At 41.8% G+C, this 22,518-nt stretch overlaps 1 protein-coding gene across 5 annotated transcripts in view; it reads left to right on the top strand.

Moving 5' to 3' along the window:
* The window catches only part of PAK1 (p21 (RAC1) activated kinase 1), a 124,856-nt gene that overhangs the window by 77,732 nt on the left and 24,606 nt on the right, over positions 1-22,518 (top strand). For all 5 annotated transcript variants that reach the window (XM_059708368.1, XM_059708370.1, XM_059708369.1 and 2 more), the window contains 5 exons: positions 642-742; positions 1,229-1,376; positions 5,279-5,316; positions 13,302-13,418; positions 16,316-16,490. In XM_059708368.1, coding sequence (XP_059564351.1) covers positions 642-742; positions 1,229-1,376; positions 5,279-5,316; positions 13,302-13,418; positions 16,316-16,490 — 579 coding nt within the window. The remainder of the gene's footprint in view (positions 1-641; positions 743-1,228; positions 1,377-5,278; positions 5,317-13,301; positions 13,419-16,315; positions 16,491-22,518) is intronic.

Here is a 22,518-nt window from a genome sequence, read left to right on the forward strand (position 1 = left end):
ATTTTGGGCAAATAACTTAATCTTATTTATCTGTAAAATAAGGATGATAGTACCTGAGTGATAGAGTTGCTGTGAGGCTAAAGTTAATTAATACATATAAAAGAATTTGAGCCATTGCCTGGTAAGCACCTGATAAAATATTAATGACTCACATTATTAAATCTACTTCCAAATATAAAATTCTGTAATTGAACCTTAAAGAAGTCCATAATCAAAGACCTAGTAAGTAGGACGCAGGCTATAGAAGCTCATTGAATATAGGATGTCAGGGCTGGAAGTGTCCTTAGAAACAACCTACTTGAGCCTCCTCTCTTTACAGATGGGTGGGAAACCAGGATTCAGAAGAAGGAAGTGACTTTCCCTGGATCAGGTGGCTCATTAATAGTAGAAACAGGACTATTAACTCTGATGAGTGTTCTTTCTGTGCCTCCCTTACTTGAGTTTGACAAAAAATTAAGTCTTCACTCGTGCATTGAGCATCTATTCCAATTTAAGCCCCGCACTGGGCTCTGTAAATACAGATATGAAATAGATAATTCTTGGCCTCTAAAGGAGCCTACAGATCAACAAAGAGCTAAACAAGCCTAAAAATGTAATAATGTTCGTTTTTTAAAATTTCCATTTCTCTCTTTCTTTTGCAGCAAATAAAAAGAAGGAGAAGGAGCGGCCAGAGATTTCTCTGCCTTCAGATTTTGAGCACACGATTCACGTTGGGTTTGATGCTGTCACAGGGGAGTTCACAGTGAGTCCCAGGCCACAGAAAGGCCTTCAGAGTTCTGGCTGTGCACCGTGAGAGGCAATCCTTTCTAGTCTTCCTGATGCTTCTGTCTGCTTGAGACCCTCGTTGCTATCTTCTTTTATTCACGAGAGGGACACTTGACGAGTCTCCAAAATTGCACCGAAGCATCCTTTGAATCTTCATTTCTTAAATAGAGCTCTGTGAGGTGGCCTTTTGGTGGCAGGCTCTGTTCTGGGCACTGATGGTGCGGAGACAAATCAGACACGGTTCCTATTCCAAGGGAGGATTAGCCTGGTGAAGGAGCAAAATCTCAAGAAGTGACTAATACAATGAGATAAGTCTTATAAAAGAGGCTTGTGCCGCACTCTGAGGGTACCGGGAGGAATGACTAAATTGCCCTTGGCTGCTAGCAGGTATCAGAGGAGCGCTGATTTTCCTTCAGGGCCCCCTGTGACTATCCTCCTGACAGCCTTCATGTCTCTCTTACAGGGGATGCCAGAACAGTGGGCCCGCTTGCTTCAAACATCAAATATCACTAAGTCGGAGCAGAAGAAAAACCCGCAGGCTGTGCTGGATGTATTAGAGTTCTATAACTCCAAGAAGACCTCCAACAGCCAGAAGTACATGAGCTTTACAGGTACAAGATTGTGAACAGGGCAGCCTGGGAAAAAGGATTTTCTTGTGGGTGGAAAAGAGCCCCCTGCCTGTTGGCCTGGGGTGAGAGAAGAAAGTATTGGAAGGAGTGGAGATGGTACTTTTCACTAAGACAGGGTTAGCCAAGGCAATGGGTTTTGCATCACACTTGAGTCTTTACTCTGAAACTGCTCATTTAAAAAATGTGACATGTAAAGACATACACTTTGTGCTAGAAGATCTCCCTTCTGACACTCACTAGCCTTTAACTGTCACTTCATTTCTTTGAGCCTCAAAATGGGAGTAATAATTCCTCTCTCTGGAGGTTGTAGTGAGGAAAAAATGAGCTCATTGATGCAAAAGTCCTTCATAGGTTATAAATGACACTATGGAAATGTAGCTGTCATTATCATCAGTATCTTTAATATTGTTAAGTTAATTTAATAACACATTTAATGTATATCTTTTAAGTAGGCAAGCCCAATTTCTTCATTAAGGCACTGATTTTTATCAGTCAAGTGAAAAACAGGTCTGTAATAATAAATGTGCTTTAGATGTACTCTCTATATAAGGGACTATGTTTTTCAGGGTTGTCCTTTATAGCAGAATTGAGATTAGAAGCCAGGTCCTCTAATCCTCTATCAGCACCCTTTAAGTTTACTACTTGCCTCTAGTAACTTCATTTGGAGAACCTCTTTTTATAGTAGAGAAATTTTCTTTTCCTAGACAAGTCATGAGAAGGCCTACATTTCTGGAGACTTACCTTTTGTATAGCATCTTAGAATGTTAGAGCAAGAAATAGCCCTAGTATGTATATCACTTCCAGTTCCCCATGTTTTGCAGACAAAGCCAAAAAAGGCTTTTCTGATGTGTCTGATTTAGTGGCAGAGCTGGTCTCTTACCTCTGAGTTCAGTGCTCTTTCCAGAGTCCATGCTGTCTTTTTCGAAGGGCAGTATTACTGGGGAAGGTGAGAACCAGGATGAACTAGCCAATTTTGAAGGATGCTTTCCCAGCAAGTATCTGGCTTGTATCAAAGGGCACAGATGGCGAGGATGACAGACTGCAGCTTCGCTCATGCTGCCATGGTGGTGCCCAGGAGAGGGTCATGCATGTTCCCAGCAGTATTTCCTTCTTCACGTCTGGCCCCGCTGGGTCTGTCTTACTTCTCGCATTGGAGGACTGGGGCATTCCAAGGAGGAATTGGGGTTGAGGGGTGGTGTGGGGCGAGTTTTCTAGGCAGGAGATTAGAGCTTGTGTTTTAGGGATTTTGTCATGGAGATATGAGATTAGAGCTGGCTTTGAAAGCCTCAGCTTCACAGTCTTTGGAAGACTTTCTGTTTTATGTTTACATGTGTGTAGATGTAGACAAGTGCCATATATGTATATGGAAGCGTAGCTCTGTGGGTTTGCATATATTTGGAATCAAAGCCCACTTAAGTATTCATGAATGAATGCTTATACAATCCAGGTAATTGTGTGTATACTCATCTATGTGTGCATATGTGAGTAACATTGAGTACTGGTATATGTGTGTACACATGCATGTGCATGCAGGATTTTTCATTTTCTAGAAGTTGAAGACCAGGACCAACTCCAGGCAAACTTTTATGTTTGGCATGGTTTATTTTTAAAGTCATCTTTCTCCTTTTTCTGTTTCCCCTCTTCTCATACTATTATGCTAACACTATCTCAATCTGTATATGCTTGTATATGAGTGATCTCATTTGATTCTCATCATGGCCTTGTAGGATTGGTAGGGCAAGGATTATTATCCCCAGTTTACAGACTCAGAGAAATGAATTAGGCTTAGAGAAACTAAGTGAATTGCTTTGGGTGATTCAACTGGTATTTGATGGAAGTGTGTTTTAAATTCGGGTCTTTCAATCCATTGCGGTTTATAACCCAAGCATAATCTTCCAAGCCAATTTTTGTCAACTTTTCTATTTTTTTCAGCATTTTATTTTCTGTGCTGATTAACAAAAAGTAGTGTAGGGAGTTTAGCTCTACGTTGCCAGTGATTTATGTAATCTTTTTAAAAAATATATTTTTTGTTGATTTCAGAGAGGAAGGGAGAGATAGAAACATCAATGATGAGAGAGAATCACTGAATGGCTGCCTCCTGCATGCCCCCCACTGGTCATTGAACCTGCAATCTGGGCCCTTGACCAGAATCGAACCCGAGACCCTTCAGTCCATAGGCCAACATTCTATCCACTAAGCCAAACCCGCTAGGGTGATTTATGTAATCTTGAACCTGTTTCTTTTCTCTGAACCTTAGATTCCTCATTGGTAAAATGAAGGGATTGGAAGTCCTCTCTGCTCTGTCGTTCTGTGCTGTGGAATTTTATTTTGATATGTAGACATGGTACATCTCAGTTAAAAGGAGCAATGCTTACTTGTTTCTTATATGGACCAGATATATTTATTATCAGAATACCCAGTCCTCAAAAACACTAGCATCAGGCTGGGGTTGTGCAGTGAGGACATAGTATTGTGCTTTGTTTTGCCCTAAGCCGATGTTCTTTTGGACAAAAAGAACCAATGAGTTGTGTTTAAAGTACATCCTGAATTGGTTTCCCCAGAGTACAGCTGGCTGTTCAGGGTTTGTTTTAAGGACATTGTGTCATAGCTTTTGGGTCCGTTATTTGTCGTAGGACAGAAGAAGTACTAGATGGCACTTTCTTATATAATGGGAATTGGGGTCTTGGACATTCTCTGGGCTTTGTTCTTGGTGAGGAATGTATTGGATTTGGTAGAATATTTTTCCTCTTTAATTCCAGAAAAGTCACTTGAACCAGCAAAGTCACTTTCTTCTTGGGTCTTTAGGAGTTAAAGAGTAAAGCCAAATGCAGTACTTGGTCTTTAAACTTATTTTCTTGCTAAAATCTCCATTGAGTGTATGTTTCATATTTCATTAAATCTAAGATATCACTGATTTTAAGAGGCATCATTATTTTATATACCACTAAAGAAAAAAGGTTGCCAATTAAAATATGAAATGCGCCCTGGCTGGGTGGCTCATTTGGTTGGAACATCATCCTGCACACCAAAAGGGTGTGGGTTTGACCCCCAGTCAAGGCGCGTATAGGAAGCCACTGATCGATGTTTCTCACATAGGTATTTCTCTCTCTCTCTCTCTCTCTCTCTCTCTCTCTCTCTCTCTCTCTCTCATTTCCTCTCTCTCTCTAAAAATCTAAAAATATATCCTTGGGTGAGGAATTAAAATAAAAAAGCCTTTATAGGACACATCTCTGTTTTAGAAATGTTAATGTGAAAAAACGTACATCTCAGAATCAGTGAAATATGGTAATTACCTTACTGTGGAAGCTTGAATCTATTATTAGAAACAAGATTCTGCCTTTAATTAGACTTGACATGATTAATGCCTCTCATTTCCTGAGCCTTCGTCTTTCTCTCCCTGTGGGGAATAGACATGAATGTGGAGGATCCTTTCTAGAAGCCCAAGCTGCAGGCTGGTCATAATTTGTCATGGGTGCTCAGGACAACCCGGCCATGAATCCTCTTTCTTTTAGATTCAGGCCTGATGACGATAGAGTTGCTGATGTGGATACAGTTCTATCATAGTATTTAGAGTTTGACCAGAATTCAGATCTTGACTCCTATTTAACAACTGTGTGTACCCTGGGCAGATTACTTAACATCTCTGAACCTCAGTTTCCAAATCTGTAAAAGGAAACATAATAAGAGCACTCAGAAATCTATTGAGGATAAGGGAGGTAATGTGTATAATGTGCCTAGCATGGTATTGGGCCCATAGTACCAGGAATACTGTTGTCGTTCTCTGAGCCTGGCAAGGGCTTGACTGGCTAGGCTACCTTAGCTCTCAAGAACAGATGCACTGTAATCGTTTACTGACTGAGTCCCTGGTCTTTTTTCCTTTGCAGATAAATTAGCTGAGGATTATAATTCTTCTAACACTTTGGTAAGTCTTCATTTCCTCTATTCTGATACGGGCAGGTGTGGTGGTTAGGGATCGAAGACAGTGTGGCAGATGCAGAGCCTGGGCTGGGAGGCCCTCATCTTGGTCACTCCCACACTCTGGGCCTCAGAGTCCCTATCTGTACAGGGAGCTGCAAAGGAATTGGACTCAATCAGTAGATACCCCTTCCAGCTTAAAAAAAATTTGTTTTAATGTTCTAGAAATCCTAACCTTGGAACCAGAAGAACTGGCTTTTAGGCTCAGTTTTTCATTTGCCTTTAAAAGCCAGTTTCTGAGCTTGAGTTTTTTAATCAATAAAAAGAGGATGACATACTTTGCCTTACCTGCACATGTCTTCGAAAACCTGAATTTAGAAGAGAAGTCCCTCTCTTTGGTTTGGGTATACAAAACCAGGATTAGGCCTGATTGTTGAGGGCAGCATATTCTGTCCATTTAAGGCAGTGGTTCTCAACCTCCTGGCCCTTTAAATACAGTTCCTCATGTTGTAACCCAACCATAAAGTTATTTTCGTTGCTACTTCATAACTGTAATGTTGCTACTGTTATGAATTGTAATGTAAATATCTGATATGCAGGATGGTCTTAGGCGACCCCTGTGAAAGGGTCGTTCAACCGCCAAAGGGGTCGCGACCCACAGGTTGAGAACCGCTGAATTAAGGTGTCCCCTGAAGTTGTAGTGAATGCCCTGTCTTAGGAAAGGCTGGAGAGTAAAACTCAATAACTTCAAAGATCCCTCTGCCTCTTCCAGCTTACAAGTTCTATTTTCCAGAGCAAGTAAAATATGTTGCTATGTTTGAAAGGGTCTTTAAATAGTAAACTGTTACCATATATATATGATAACTGCTGTTCTTTACAACCTGATGCTGTCTATGTACAGAGGTGGTTATGTCATATTGATCTGCTGAACACTTGCAAAACGCCTACCTGTGCCAGGTCTTGTGGAGAAGTGGCAATATGGGCATGAATCCGACATTGTCCCAATGTCCGATAATCTCCTAGTCTTGTGAGGGACATGAAGACGACAGTAAACAGTTACAGTGCTGTGTGCTGGAAGTTTATGGGGGCCAGGGGTTAGGTCTGATTTGCTTATTGCTGTATGCATGGCATCTGGCAGGTAACCACTTACTGAATGAAACTGGATGTATAAGGAAAGTTTCTTGATGAGAGTCTGAGCTAAATGAGTTAGTTGTCTAGGGTGTAAGAATTAAAAAGAGATGAGAGTATTCCAGACAGAGACGGAATAAATAGCATGTGTCAAGACAAGGGCTCGCAAGCTATGCTTGGTAGTTTGTGTGGCTGGCATGTGAAGGGTGAAGGGACTAGAAGTGGGTGACAAGGAGGAGTGGTCAACAGGTCCAATCGTGTAGGAGTTTTAATCTATCTTAAAGGCAATGAGAAGCTCTTGAAGAATTTTAAGCAGGAGAGTAGTAAGTTCTAACACAGTGTCGAGTCATCGTTAAAATGGTTTGAACCATATTTCCAGGAGTGTGGATTGGTTTACCCTGAGTCATTTATCCTGTCATCATTTGTAAAAAATGTTCACCTGTCCAATGCCTAATAGCACACTGAGTCCTTTCTCATTTACTATTTCTTTTAATCCTCACGGGCGCTTCATGAGGTCAGTTATTATTTTTGCTTTATAGTTGATAAAACTGAACTTGAGAAGGGTTGATGGCAATAGGTATCAGATTCCCAGTCTGCGTTGCTTTCCCCTGTTCACTCTTTCATCAAATGGAAGATATATAATTAAAAGATGGGGAAGCATTTGCAAATGTTAAGATCGTTGGGAGGTTCTTACCACTGTTGAATAGTGAATTATTGGAGAAAGCTGAGCGGTGCTTTGTGGTTCATATATCTTTATGCTTTTATGGGAGGAGTGGCAGCTCTCATATATTGAGTGGCTGGTATGTGCCAGGCACTGTGCTAATAATTAGACCTCACAATTACCTTGTGAAGAAAGTATTTTTATTCCTGTTTCACAGGTAGAAAAACAGTTTCCTGGAGACTCAGAATTAGCTATTATGGCAGAACCAGATTAGAACTAGGGTCTTCTGAGTGCTGTTCCAGGGTTCTTTTCTCACCGAGGCAGGGAACTGAGAAAGAAGATGGCAGAGAGGTCTTATAAAGGAGACTTCAATAAAGCCATAGCCGGGTTGTTCATTACTGAGGAGGAGGAGGGGCCCTGGGGCTCAGGCCATATGGCAGAGAGGATAACACCTGCTTGCTGAAAACCTGTACTGGTTTCGTAGCTACAATTAAAGCCACTCAGGCCGTCAAGGACATTTTCTCTCCCGATTCAGAACATTTGTCCCTGTGGCTCAGTACACGATATCCTTGCTAGTTTTACCTGAGGGACATGGTTTCTATTGTGGTAGCATGTCATTATTTCCCATATTGGTTCCATACAGGTCATTTCATTTGATTTGTGAAATAATTGGACAGGATTGTTATCCCCATAACACAGGTTAAGAAATTGAGACTCAGAGAAATTAAATGACTTGCTCCCTACCCTTGAATGAGCTAATAGTGGAAACCAATGCAGAATTCAGTTCCCCTGATTATTCATTTATCCTATCTAATAAAAGAGAAAAATGGTAATTGGCGTACGACGATACCCCTTTCATTGGCTAATCAGGGCTATATGCAAATTAACTGCCAACTATGATTGGCAGTTAACTGCCAACTATGATTGGCAGTTAACTGCCAACTAAGATTGGCAGTTAACTGCCAACAAGATGGCGGTTAATTTGCATATGTAGGCACAATGCAGGGAGGCGAAAGGGAAAGCAGGAAGAAGCCCCCTGCCACTGACAGTGATCGGAAACCCAGGGGGGAGCTAAGAGCTGGGGGGCAGGGCAAAGGCGGCCCTGGGGCCGCCTTTGCCCTGCCCCCCAGCCATGATGGGAGAATCAGGCGCCTTTTCCGCCCTGGCCAGTGATAGCAGGAAGTAGGGGTGGAGCCAGCGATGGGAGCTGGGCACGGTCGAAGCTGGCAGTCCCGGGAGCTAGGGGTCCCTTGCCTGGGCCTAAAGCGGAGCCCACGATCGCGGGGCCGCTGCAGCTGCGGGTCCCCGCTGCCCGGGCCGGACGCCTAGGCCAGAGGCCTCAGGCCTGGTCAAGGGGCCGATCTGGTGATTGGTGATCAGAGGGTGATGAGGGTCAACTCCTCTGGCCGAGGCATCAGGCCTGGGTGGGGGGCGGAGCCGGGGATTGGGGGGATATGATGGTCCCCTTGCCCAGGCCTGAAGCCTGGGTCAGAGGCGTCAGGCTTGGGCGGGCGGTGGAGCAAGCGATGAGAGGGAGATGGGGGTCCCCTGCCCAGGCATGATTCCTGGGCCAGAGGCCTCAGGCCTGGGTGGGGGCCAGAGCCAGTGATCAGGGGGAGATGGGGGTCCCTGTCCAAGCCTGACACCTCTGGCGGAGGGGTCAGGCCTGGGCAAGGGGCCGATCAGGCGATCGGAGGGTGATGGGGGTCAACACCTGAGGGCTCCCAGTATGTGAGAGGGGGCAGGCTGGGCTGAGGGACACTCCCCCCCACACACACCCAGTGCACGAATTTCGTGCACCGGGCCCCTAGTTCATTCATAAAATAAATATTTACTTAGCACCTCCTTTGTGCCAAGGTGTTCGTGATACAAAAATGAATATGCACTATCTCAGTCCTTGAGGGAAAAATTAACAGCAGACTATAGGGAGAAAGGCTGCAAGAGAGGTATAAACAATGTACTTTGGGGGTCATATTTGATGGAGTGATTTATTCTTCCGAGTAGTACAGAGAAGTGTGAGCAGAGTTGTTGGGACTGAATGATTTGTTCATTTAATAGACATGATTATTAAGGGCTTCTGGCTCTAAAATTTTATTTGTGGCATTGGTCTGAGATCTCAGATGGTATGCCTTGTAGTTCCTGAATTCTCATTTATGAAATGAACACCTACAGTGTGATAGATTGGGGAGTCAAAGACTGGTAAGGTTTTTGCTCTTGATCTCACAAATTCGTGAGGAAACAGGACACATAAACAAGGATTTATAATATAGTGTCAGGTAAACACAGGTAATGATACCAGGCAGAGAAAAGGGCAATGCTTTTTTAAAAACTTTTTATTTACTTATTGTGAGAGAGACATCGATTTTTTGTTCTACTTATTTATGCATTCATTGGTTGCTTCTTATATGTGCCCTGACCAGGGATCTAACTGGCAACAGTGGCATATCGAGACAGCACTCTTACCAACTGAGCTACCTAGAAGGACAGTGCTTTCTTATCGGAGGTGGCATGAGCAAAAGCCAAGTTGAGGATCCATCATTTCAGACCAAAGAACTTGGACTTAGGGCTGGAGCTAAGGAATATTTTAAATAGGAGAATGGTATAGTTTGATGTACATTTTAGTCTAATCTAACAACATCTTAGAGGATAAAAAAGAATTATTAGAAATTAAAAAATATTATTAGGTAAATAAATTCACAAGGATTAAAAGCCAAATACATCTAAGAGCGAATTAATGATATAAACTATAAAAAAGATAGAAAATCGAGAATAAAGGACACAGGGGGTTTAGGCAAGGAGATTCAAGAAGATTCAGAGAACGGAGGCATTAGAGTAAAAAATAATCAAAGGAAGAAATTGGAACCCTCATAATTGCTGGTGGGAGTGTACAATGGGGCAGCCTCTGTGGAAAAGTCTGGCAGTTCCTCAAAAGGGTAAGCATAGAGTTACCAGCTGACCTCGAAGTTCCACTCCTCAGTATATATCCAATAGAAATAAAAACATACATTCACACAAAAATGGGTGCGTGAATGTTCATATGAGCATTATTCATAATAGCCCCAAAGGGAAACAATCCAAATGCCCATCAATTGATGAATGGATTTTTTAAAAAGTATTATATTAATACAATGGACTATTATTTAGACAAAAAGGAATGTAGTACTGATAATGCCACAATTTGGATGAGCCTTGTAAACTCTATGCTAACTAAAAGAAGCTAAATACAAAAGACTGTATGTTGTATGAGTCCTTTTATTTATTTAACTAAAAGCCTAGTGCATGGATTTGTGCACATTGAAAGGAAATTAATAAGAAGAAATATTTTAGAGACTGGGGAGGGGCCACGGGAGGTTGGCTCCAGGGCATGTCCAGCCCATCTCACCCAGTCCCAATCAGCCAGACCCCAGCAGCAAGCTAACCTACCGGTTGGAGTGTCTGCCCCCTGGTGGTTAGTGCACATCATAGTGACTGGTCAAACGGTCAGACACGTAGCGTATTAGGCTTTTATATATGTAGATTATAGGGAAAGATTAACCAAATAGAACCAAAACATCTAGAGTGGAGTTTAAACTCTCATAGATTATCTTGTTACTTCTACCTGAAATGGTTAATTTTGACTGTTTCCTCTTCTAAAATGTAAGGCATAGACCAGGGACTTTATTTTGTTCTTCCCTGGCTTTTTAAAAAACAGAGGTTTGTGGTCATTAGTCAGAATGATAATTTAATTGATTCCTTATATGTTCCTAGCTCCTTACTGTGTACAAAGAGTTCTTATACCCACCTCACTTCATTTCATTCTCTTAGGGCCCCCCTAAGAATTTTAATTTCTAAGAATTCTTTTTTATCCTCCAAGATGTTGTTAGTTTAGACTAAAATGCACATCCAACTAGGTAGGCAGAGAGTGCTGTCATTATCCCCATTTTGGAGATGAGAAATGTGTGGCTTAGAGTAGGACAGCCTTGCCCAGGGACACAGGGATAAGAAATAAAAATTTGGGACAAAAACCTGTAGCTCTGATTCTGATAGTTGTTAATACTACCACCCAAAGCTTTCACCTGGGAAAACAGAATGTGTTGCTAAGGAAGATGATGAAATCGCCTTCTCTACAGAGTTTTAGAGCAAACAAACCTAGTGTTTATAGTGTACATCAGGGTGCCCCAAGGCAACAACCCGATGTGAAGAGGCAGCCAACTTAATTCCCATTTTGGATTTCTGGTTAAAGTTTGTTGAGAGGAATAGTGGGGAGAAAAGAAATTAGAATAGCCCTAACTGGTTTGGCTCAGTGGATAGAGCGTCAGTCTGCGGACTAAAGGGTCCCAGGTTCGATTCTGGTCAAGGGCATGTACCTGGGTTGCGGGCACATCCCCAGTAGGGGGTGTGCAGGAGGCAGCTGATTGATGTCTCATTGATGTTTCTACCTCTCTATCCCTCTCCCTTCCTTTCTGTACAAAATCAATAAAATATATTTTTAAAAAAGAAATTAGAATAGAAAAATACCAAAATATATGTTTTGAGCCCTGGCTGGTGTTGCTTAGTGGTTAGAGAGTCAGCCTGTGGACTGAAGGGTCTCAGGTTTGATTCCGGGTCAAAGGTGCATATCTGGGTTGCAGGTCCGATCCGATCCCCGGCCCTGTGTTGAGGCTCAATCGGGAGGTAGTCAATTGATGTTTCTCTCTTTTTCTCTCTTTCTCTCCCTTCCTTCCTTTCTTCTACTCTCTCTAAGAAAAATATCAATGGGAAAAAGATCCTTGGGTGAGGATTAAATCCCCCCCCCCACAAAAAAAATATATATATATATACACACTTTGACAGGGAAAGAGCCTCTATTGGATTGTAGGACTGAAAGTGACTTATTATAATTATACTGCTACTTTTCACCACATTCCTCAAGTGATAAAACTTGAGACTGAAAGGATAAATTCATTGCTTATGGTGACCAAAGCTTGTTGCTTACATGTGCCCAGCACTGAAAGTTTTTAAGTCTTGCCCAGTACCAGAGTTCCTGTTGAAAATATGAGATAACTAGTTTTGCTTACCTTAGTATGTCACATGTGGTAAAGGCCAGCCTGCCACATGGTAACAGTACCTCTAGTCTACTATTCCTCTAGGGAAGTTTTCCACCTATTCCCTGTCATTCTGACCCCCTGCTGTCCTCTCTCTAGAGGCCCCAAATGGCAGGCAAAAGGGAAACTCACCCTCTGTCTCCTGTATTCGATGATGAGCTGCTTCAGGACATAGGCCTCCCTTTTCATCTTTGTATCTTTATGTCAACAGTATCCATCACAGTATCTTACTGAGCACAGAGTCGGTGCCCTGAAAATATCGGACACTGTTGAATTATGTCTATATGTATTAAAATATCTCTATTGCCTCTTTGGCCCTATGCTGTGATCATTTAATCTCCATCAAACATCTCAGGTTTTGGAGCTATCTTGTCTCATATCTGTGGTATAAACAGCAATGGTATGATATTTTTGCCTGGACCTGCCCCCAAACATGCTGTTCTTGGCCCAGCTTTGTTACAGTTTGCAAGTGAAAATCATGTTGCTGAGATTATAGCAGATCCAATCAGTCATGCTGGTAAGGTTCATTCCAGGACCAGTGAGATGGATAGTAGCCAGTCTTGGGAGAAACTCATTGTTCTCTTGAGACCAGGGGCTCCTGCGGTTCTGTATCTGCAGGTTGAGGCGAGGGCACCTGTGGACATAATGGGTGTGCGATAGGTTTTGGTAAAGAAAGGAAAAGGAGAGGCAAGCGCCTGCCTGGATTTCCATTAACCATATCAGAAAGGAGTAAGGAACATAATGATAAGCTTTGTAGAATTCCCAACTTCTCATCCCTTCTCTACATTTCATCTTTTATTACCCGTTCAGTGTGGAGAGTAAAATTTATAGACTAAGAAGGAGCTACATGCTTGTCTTCGGGGTCTGGACTGGGGAAGGCAGGTAGGAGAAGTGTAACCTGGCTTCCCAATCCCCAGTTGGCTTTGGATGGGAGGAAGGGACTGAGTGGATAGTGGTAACTGGAAGAGAGGGCAGCCGGCTGAGTTCCTGACTGGCTGCACAACGGCGAAGAGCTCGGAGGCTGCTGTGGGTTTCAGAAGGGGTGTCAGGATGAGGTTTCTTTGGTGAGGGGTGGGGAGATTTCGATCCTGGTATCTTAAAGCTGGACCTGATGTGTCTGGCTTTTTCTCCGCTGTCCAGAATGTGAAGACTGTGTCTGAGACCCCCGCAGTGCCACCAGTCTCAGAAGATGAAGACGATGATGATGATGCTACCCCACCTCCAGTGATTGCTCCACGCCCAGAGCACACAAAATCTGTGAGTCTTTGTTATTGAAGTTTGGAGGCGGAGGGGGAGGCTGATGCTTGGGGCTTAGAGGTTTTATACTCGGGTAGTGGTCCTTAGATTTAGGAGTTGGTGAGATCACTGAGCCAATTTGATTGAAAGGTACTTTCTTTATGATTAAAGACAGTAAGTTGTATATATATTTATCATGGGTTTGCAGATAGCCCCAAAATGTCCTAAATAATTGGTGTATATACCAACCCAGCCCTCGTTAACTTAGTCTGTTCTCCACAGACAGGAAGATATGCAGAATTAATGTTGCTTAGTGCAGGACTAACATAAATTATTCCCGTCTCCTGGGAAGCAACAAATTAGCCGGCTGCAGATCTTTTCTTCTCTGTTAAATGTGCAGCATTCAGCCTCTTAGAACATCATTGATGATACTGAAAGACCCAAGAGAGTTGATAAATACGTTAGTGCTATTAATATGCTGGATATCCGGATGCCTGATATTGGCAGTGATTTTTATTTAACTTCCTAGGAGGTTCTTCCATCTCAGAATAGCCACAGTCCTTCTGCCCTCTCTTTGACAACAGGGGTTCATGCCTTTTACTTAATTTAGCTTCAGTGAGCACTGACCTATTATCAGACGATACTCTGCTAGTGTGTATATATATATATATATATATGTTTGTATATATATATATATATATATATTTTTTTTTTTTAACTTGGACTTTTTTTTATGACAAGAGCTTTGTAATGAAAGAACAATCTAGGGCTTAAACTCTGTGATAATACAAAAAAGGCTGCCTTTTGGGTTAAGCATTCAGGGAGGTGTTTAAGCAGAAGTTGGTTGGCTGACTGTGGGAGATGCTGTGGAGGAAATTCAAGGGGATCAGATGGCCTTTTAGGATAAGGATTTATAATCTGTGGAGTCACCCTTTCTGTAGGTCCTCATAGCAATCGTTTCTATAAAGGCACTGATAATTCCCAATTTATAGAAAAAGAAGCTGAGATTTGGAAAGGTAAATTGATCTACCTAAAGTCTCTTAGTAACCAAAAGAGCCAGGATTGAAAGCAGGTAATTTATTCTAAATCCAGGCTGCTTTCCACCATAGCACAGTGGCCTTTTTGTGTATGCAGGTCTGTGCTGGGAGCCAGAGAAGGAGACTATTAGAGAAGGAAAAGGCAGGGTTTGTACCCTCAATGAGCCATATCAGGAGAACCGAACAAGAAGGACAAGGCATGCCCAGCCGGTGTGGCTCAGTGGTTCAGCATCAACCCATGAACCAGTCAGGGCATATGCCCTGGTTGCAGGCTCGATCCCCAGTGTGGGGCATGCAGGAGGAGCCAATCAATGCATCTCATCATTGATGTCTCCCCTCCCTCCCCCCCCCCCCCCGACTATTTGGAAAATAAAAAATGACAGGGCGTGGAAATGCAGGCCTGAGGTGCCAGGGATATCCTTTGTCTATAGGTAGAGATAGAAATTGAAGAAATCATTACGCTAGAAGTCAGGAAAGAAGCTCTAGTCTCTGATCTCAATGTCTTCACTTAAGTTCTTTCCCATTTGCACCTATTCAAGTCCTGTCTGTCCTTCAAGATCCAGCTGAAGAACCCCACTTATTGATTCATTGATTCATGAAACATGCATCTAAATGCATGCTTTTTGTTAGAGACTGCTTAGATACAGGAACTCAGGGATGAATGACACATTCAGTGTCTTCAGTGAGCTTGTAGACTAGCCAAAAGACAGTTGTGATATTTTTATGAAAAAAATCTGATAAATGCCTAAAATGATCTTCTGGGAAAGGGAGTATAAGTTATCTAAACCTCAGTAGTATATAGTTTGCTCACTTTTAAATGACATTTATCCCTTTCTGCCTTGTAGTTATAACTTTTTCACAAGATTTAATTCACAAGAGGATGGGGCAGCATTTTGTACAGCCAGGCAAAGATTCTCAGTAAATGTTTGTTAAGTAAATGAATAGGAAATATAATAGAATTAGCAAAATTTTAAAAGCTCAGTATCTGAGGGTATGATTTTAATAATTTTACATTTGCATTTAAAACTAACTTGGCTTATTCACAATAGCCAAAAGGTAGAAATAACTTAGGTGTCCATTGGTGGATGAATGAGGCACCCAGAGTTGGGAAATTCTGGAAAGTGGAGTGGTGGCTGCCACTCTCATGGGTACTGAATCTTATTTCGGCAAGATGAAAAGAGTTCATGGTGGATGGTGGGGATAGTTATAGAACTATGTTAATTAATTTATTCCTACAACAACCCCATAAAGTAGGTATCATTAGTATCACCATTTCATAAATGAGGAAACGGAAGCACAGAGAAGCTAAGTAACCTGCCCAAGGTCATACAAATGGTAAAAATAAGAGTTGGGGTTTAAGCCCAGGCAGTCAGATTCTCGAGTCTGTGGTCTAAATGACTACATCCTACTGCTTCTTCAACAAGAACAGTTGTAGTTCCTCCTCTGCAAAGGTTCAGGATTTAAAGAGGGAGCAGCTCAAAAGAGATAATGTTGTATTAGTGCAAAGTGCTGTGCAAATACAAGATATTCATTTCAGCTTGGGGAACAATAGAATTTTGAGATGAAGGGGATTCCCATCCAATGATAGAATTTCCTTTAAATCATTTCTGTTGAGAGTTGTCTAACCTGTATTGAATATCGTCATTGTTCAGACTCTCACTAACCCTTGCCGTGTATACTGAGAGCAAGGAAGGCCATTCCAACCACAGGGGATAGGCCTGGCACAGAGGAGGAGGGACATAGATTTTGACCTGGGAGAACGAATGAGTTTGTTGGGATTTGTTTTTCTGTGGGTGTTCTAACGCACATTTAAGAGAGGCTCCTGAGCTTCGCTATGCTAACAGAGGCTGGCCTTGTCCAATTCTTATACCAACAATGCAGGTCTACACACGGTCTGTGATTGAACCACTTCCTGTTACTCCAACTCGGGATGTGGCTACATCTCCCATTTCACCTACGGAGAGTAACATCACTCCTCCAGATGCTCTGACCCGGAATACCGAGAAGCAGAAGAAGAAGCCTAAAATGTCTGATGAAGAGATCTTGGAGAAATTACGTAAGCACTTTGTAGCTTTCGGAACCTTCCTCTGCTATATGATTGGTTGAGCACAAAGACAGAATTTTGTTGCTGTCAAGATCTCCGTCCTAGGCTTGCTGTATGTGGCTGGCTAGCTATGCTGGATATCTTAGCCACAAACTGTGCTTCTCTTCACCCTACCCTTGTTCCCACCTCCTCTGAGTCACTAGCCCGATTGGATACCACATTAAGATGAGAATGTGATGAGAGAGAATGTGGATAGCTCAAGTTAAGATCTAGGTATTTCTCACCCTTAGGCATGGGTTATGTAGATGATAAATAGCTTTTATCTAGTTAATAGTATATAATGTTGTATTGACAAAGGCTGAGGCCTTGTCTATACGTGGTGGGAAAGAGTGCTATGATTGATTTTTTTTAAATTAATTATTTGTATGTTTGTCATTGACCTAGGACAGTGGTCGGCAAACTCATTAGTCAACAGAGCCAAATATCAACAGTACAACGAGTGAAATCTCTTTAGAGAGTCAAATTTTTTAAACTTAAACTATATAGGTAGGTATATTGTTATTAACTTAATTAGGGTACTCCTAAGCTGGCCTTTACTAAAAATGTCCTCACTCTGATTGAGGTACGTTTGCTGAGGTCGACCCCTTCCAACTCTCCCATCCACACTTGTCTTGTATACTTGTTTCGTCTATCTCCTTTTGTTCATCCTCTCTATATGTCCAAACCATCTCAACATACTTTTCTCAATCCTCGACACTACATCTTTCACTCCACAACGTTCCCTAAAATTAACTTAATAAACTTTACTTAAAGTTTTAAGTCTTTTTTTTAAATATGTTTTATTGATTTTTTACAGAGAGGAAGGGAGAGGGATAGAGAGTTAGAAACATCGATGAGAGAGAAACATCGATCACCTGCCTCTTGCATACCCCCGACTGGGGATGTGCCCGCAACCAAGGTACACGTCCTTGGCCGGAATCGAACCCAGGACCCTTCAGTCTGCAGGCCGACGCTCTATCCACTGAGCCAAACCAGTCAGGGCTAAAGTTTTAAGTCTTAGTTAAACTATAGATACATTGAATAAAACTTGACATCATACTTATAATGATATTATTTATTGATAAAATTAAATTCCTTATAATTTACCTTACAATAGTCATAAAATTAAATCATGACAATGACTGACAAACACTAATGTGAATAATGGCCTTGCATCTCCTTGGAAAGTTTGGGTAAGTCAGGTTTGTATGTTGTTTTTAATTGTAGGCACGATTCCAGGTTCTCATCAGTAAGACGACTTCTCAATTTACTCTTGATAAGGTTCATGCTTGAAAATGATTGTTCGCATAAATATGTAGACCCGAATAAGTAAAGAACAGCAAACGCTAGTTTTTTCAGTTGATTATATGAGTCAGGAATGCTATTCCAGGTGTTAAAAATCAATATATCTTCCTTCTCCAGGTCTTTCAAAGCAAACCACTTGTGCTGTGAACTAAGTTCACATTTGTTTTTCTCCAATATTTCTATATCAGCACAAAGATGTTCAAATTTCGAGCTCCACAGTTCTTTGTTTTTTAAATCCAGCAATTGTATTTCAAAGTTGCCAATGTCAATATTAAAGGGAGGAAAATTTAATTCTGTTACAGTAGCATTGAGAGGATTTTTAACAAAGGCTAACGTCACTTTGCTGTTTCTAACGCCACTTCTTCAAAATAGACTGGCCCAGGCTGAAAACCGACTTCTGCGCATGGGCCACAAAGTTTCAATCGCACTGTACGTGCGCGCCCGCACGTGGTATTTTGTGGAAGAGCCACACTCAAGGGGCCAAAGAGCCGCATGTGGCTCGCGAGCCACAGTTTGCCAACCACTGACCTAGGAGAAGACAGATCTGCCATCCTGGTTGTAGGAACAACCTTCTCCTCCTCTCCCTTCTCCTCCTCTCCCTTCTCCTCCTCTCCACCCTATGATCAGAATCGAACCTGGGACCCTTCAGTCTGCAGGCTGATGCTCTATCCACTGAGCCAAACCTGTCAGGGCTCTTCTCCTCTCTTCTTTTTCCCTAGAGGAAGGATAGGAGAAAGGCAGAGGGTTTTGAATCCGTACCAAAAGGAGGGAAAAAGAACTCTACATGGACACAGAGCAGTCCAAGTAAGACCCCAGAGGCTTAAAATGGTGTACAAGTTGGGGAATTATGATGTGTTCCAACCATAAAGTGAAAGAAAGGATGGAACGAGTTGAGGTTGGAGAAAGGGGTTCCAGGCTGTCCTCACATGGAAGTCATTACAAAGCCTCTCTTTCCCACACTCCCTCCTCACTCTCTTTCTCCTTTTCACCAGGTTCATCTATTTGCTTTAAAATATCCCCTCAATTGAAAATTGAAAACACTTCAGGAAGGAAGACTTGCAACATAAATGGCATCTGGGAATGCTCTGGAAATTAATCCGTTATATACATCATTCTTTTTGAGGTTTTATCTTCCTTCTAAAGAGCCCTGACTGGTTTGGTTCAGTGGATAGAGCGTCGGCCTGCAGACTGAAGGGTCCCAGGTTCGATTCTGGTCAAGGGCATGTACTCTAGGAGAGTCTTTCTAACTACCTTTTCCTGTCTGTGCGAGGTACCCTCCCCTGGGGCCCAGTGCTATTCCGTGCTTATCTCTGCCATGGTTCTAGTCATATTGGATGGAAATAGTCACTCTGATCCTCTTTTCTAATTAGAGTGGTTCTCAACCTTCCTAATGCCGCGACCCTTTAATACAGTTCCTCATGTTGTGATGACCCCCAACCATAAAATTATTTTTGTTGCTACTTCATAACTAATTTTGCTACTGTTATGAATCGTAATGTAAATATCTGATATGCAGGATGTATTTTCATTGTTCGCAACCCACAGGTTGAGAACCGCTGGTCAATAGAGGATCCAGAAATTGACCCAAGCCATTATACTCAATTAATATTTGACAAAGGAGGCAAGAGCATACAATAGAGTCAAAACAGCCTCTTTAATAAATAGTGCTGGGAAATTTGGTCAGGCACATGCAAAAAAATGAAACTAGATCACCAACTTACACCATACACAAAAACAAACTCAAAATGACTAAAGGACTTGAATATAAGACGGGAAACCATAAAAACCCTACAAGACTCCATAGGCAGCAAAATTGCAGACATATGTTGTAGCAGTATCTTTACAGACACAGATCCTAGGGCAGTGATGGCGAACTTTTGAGCTCGGCGTGTCAGCATTTTGAAAAACCCTAACTTAACTCTGGTGCCGTGTCACATATAAAAATTTTTTGATATTTGCAACCATAGTAAAACAAAGACTTATGTTTTTGATATTTATTTTATATATTTAAATGCCATATAACAAAGAAAAATCAACCAAAAAAATGAGTTCGCGTGTTGCCTCTGACACACGTGTCATAGGTTCGCCATCACTGTCCTAGGGCAAGAGAGACTAAGGAGAAAATAAACAAATGGGACTACATCAAAATAAAAAGCTTCTGCACAGCAAAAGAAACCATCAACAAAACAACAAGAAAGCCCACTGCATGGGAGAACATATTTGCCAATGTTATCACCGATTAAGGGTTTAATCTCCAACATTTACAGGGAACTCATACAACTTAACAAAAGGAAGATAAGTAACCCAATCAAAAAATGGGCAAAGGACCTAAATAGACACTTTTCGAAAGAGAACATTCAGAAAGCCAAGAGACACATGAAAACATGCTCGAAGTCACTAATCATCCAAGAGATGCAAATCAAAACAACAATGAGTTACCACCTCATACCTGTCAGAATGGCTATCATCAACAAATCAACAAATGACAAGTGCTGGAGAGGATGCAGAGTAAAAGGAACACTTGTGCACTGCTGGTGGGAATGCAGACTGGTGCAGCCATTGTGGAACACTTTATGGCGTTACCTCAAAAATTTAAAAATGGAACTGCCATTTGACCCAGTGATCCCACTTCTAGGAATATATCCCAAGAAAACAGAAACACCAATCAGAAAGGATATATGCACCCCTATGTTCATAGCAGCACAATTCACCATAGCTAAGATCTGGAAACAGCCTAAGTGCCCATCAGCAGATGAGTGGATTAGAAAACCATGGTACATCTACACAATGGCATACTACACTACTATAAAAAAGAAGGAATTCTTACCATTTGCAGCAGCATGGATGGAACTGGAGAGCATTATGCTAAGTGAAATAAGCCAGGCAGTGAAAGAAAAATACTACACGATCTCACTCATTTATGGATAATAACATTATAACTTAATGAACAAAAAGATAGATACAGAGGCAGAGAAGCATTGAACAAACTGTCAAATTACAGCGGGAAGGCTGGGGAGTTTTGCGGCGGGAGGAGGGTTAAGAGATCAATCTAAGGACTTATATGCATGCATATAAGCATAGCCAATGGACACAAGACACTGGGGGGGGGGGGGGTAAAGGCATGTGCTGGGGTTTAGGGGAGGCCAGGGGAAGGTCAATGGGGGGAAAAGGTGACATATGTAATAAAGATTTGTAATACTTTAAACAAGAAAATAAAGTTTAAATTAAAAAAAAAAAAAAGATCCAGGAAGGTAGAACTCAGTAAAACCAGTGGGTGTATCAATTTCCAGGACGCAAAGAAATTTCTAGGGCAATTATAGCCTGAGTAAAGGTGACAGATGTCAAAGCCAGACTGCAAAAATCTGGAAAAAGTGATCAAGGATAAAGTGACCAAAAAATGTGTAAGACAATTCTTAAAAGGCTTTTAGGCCATCGAAGAAAAGAGAGAAATTTGATTTAGAACACAATTAAGTGTCACAATGATTAATAATTAAGTACCATAATAAGTCAATCACATATTTCCAAAAGTCACTAAATCTTCAGAAGTATTATAACATGAAAATGGCACTAGTCTAGGAATCAGAAGTTCTAACTTCTAATTTCAAACATTAATGTGAGAGCACATTCATTGGGGAATAAAAGTAGTTTTGAAAATGGAAAACTATGGAAATATAATTTTGGATCATCTTTCCCCAAGGTACCTGTGAAGACGTGGAGAGGATTTAGGAGAGAAAGGAGAGCTAAGGAGAGTGAAACGCAATGTCTTGTCCAACCAATGGGTTCAGGGACAATCATCCTTTATCAATGAGTAGAGAGCTGAAGGGATCCTTCAAACCAGAAACAGAAACATGTAACCAGGCACTGTCTGACTCTGGTTACTGCAAGGAAGTAATTTATTACAGTCAGGCTACAGGGAAAGTTGGCATTGACTTGGTCCACATGTCCCCTCCCATGAACTGCCTCCAGATGTCAGCTAGAACTGAGCATCCTGAAAAAGTTAAGCCTGAAACATCTAGTGAGTAGGCCTGAGGCAATTTTAAGGGAAAAGGTCAAATGTGAGGACAGGAATTCCAGGGACCCACAGCTTCCAACGGTAAGCTCTCCCATCTGACTCCAAATACCCTAAAAACAGGAAATATACCTCCAACTCATTTATTCAACAAATAGACACCATGCTAGGTGTTAGAGATGAAAGAGTAAATATTATTCACCATAATAGCACCAACACTCAGAACAGAATAAACACAGTTTTGATTGCGAGAGGGTCTTACTTACAGGTGAGGAGGGCCAACTGGGGCTCAGGAGAAAAATCTTTATGAGCCAACCTGAAAACATCTTTCAAACCAGAAGCAGCTGATCTATTAACCCACACCTTGGGAGAAAAGCAGAGAACAGTTTTCCGTAGGAAGCAATTAGGAACAAAGCAATTGCAACTTGTCAAGTAATACAAAGGCAATAATAATTTAATCTTTTTGAAATAATTTTATTGATTTCAGAGAGGAAGGGAGAAGGAGAGAGAGATAGAAGCATCAGTGATGAGAGAGAATCATTGATTGGCTGCCTTCTGCATGCCCCCTACTGGGGATTGAGCCTGCAACCGGGGATGTGCCCTTGATCGGAATCAAACCTGGGACCCTTCAGTCCACAGGCCAACGCTCTGTCCACTGAGCCAAACTGGCTAGGGCCATATAATTTG

Source organism: Myotis daubentonii, chromosome 9 (assembly GCF_963259705.1).
Source record: "Myotis daubentonii chromosome 9, mMyoDau2.1, whole genome shotgun sequence".
NCBI lineage: Eukaryota > Metazoa > Chordata > Mammalia > Chiroptera > Vespertilionidae > Myotis > Myotis daubentonii.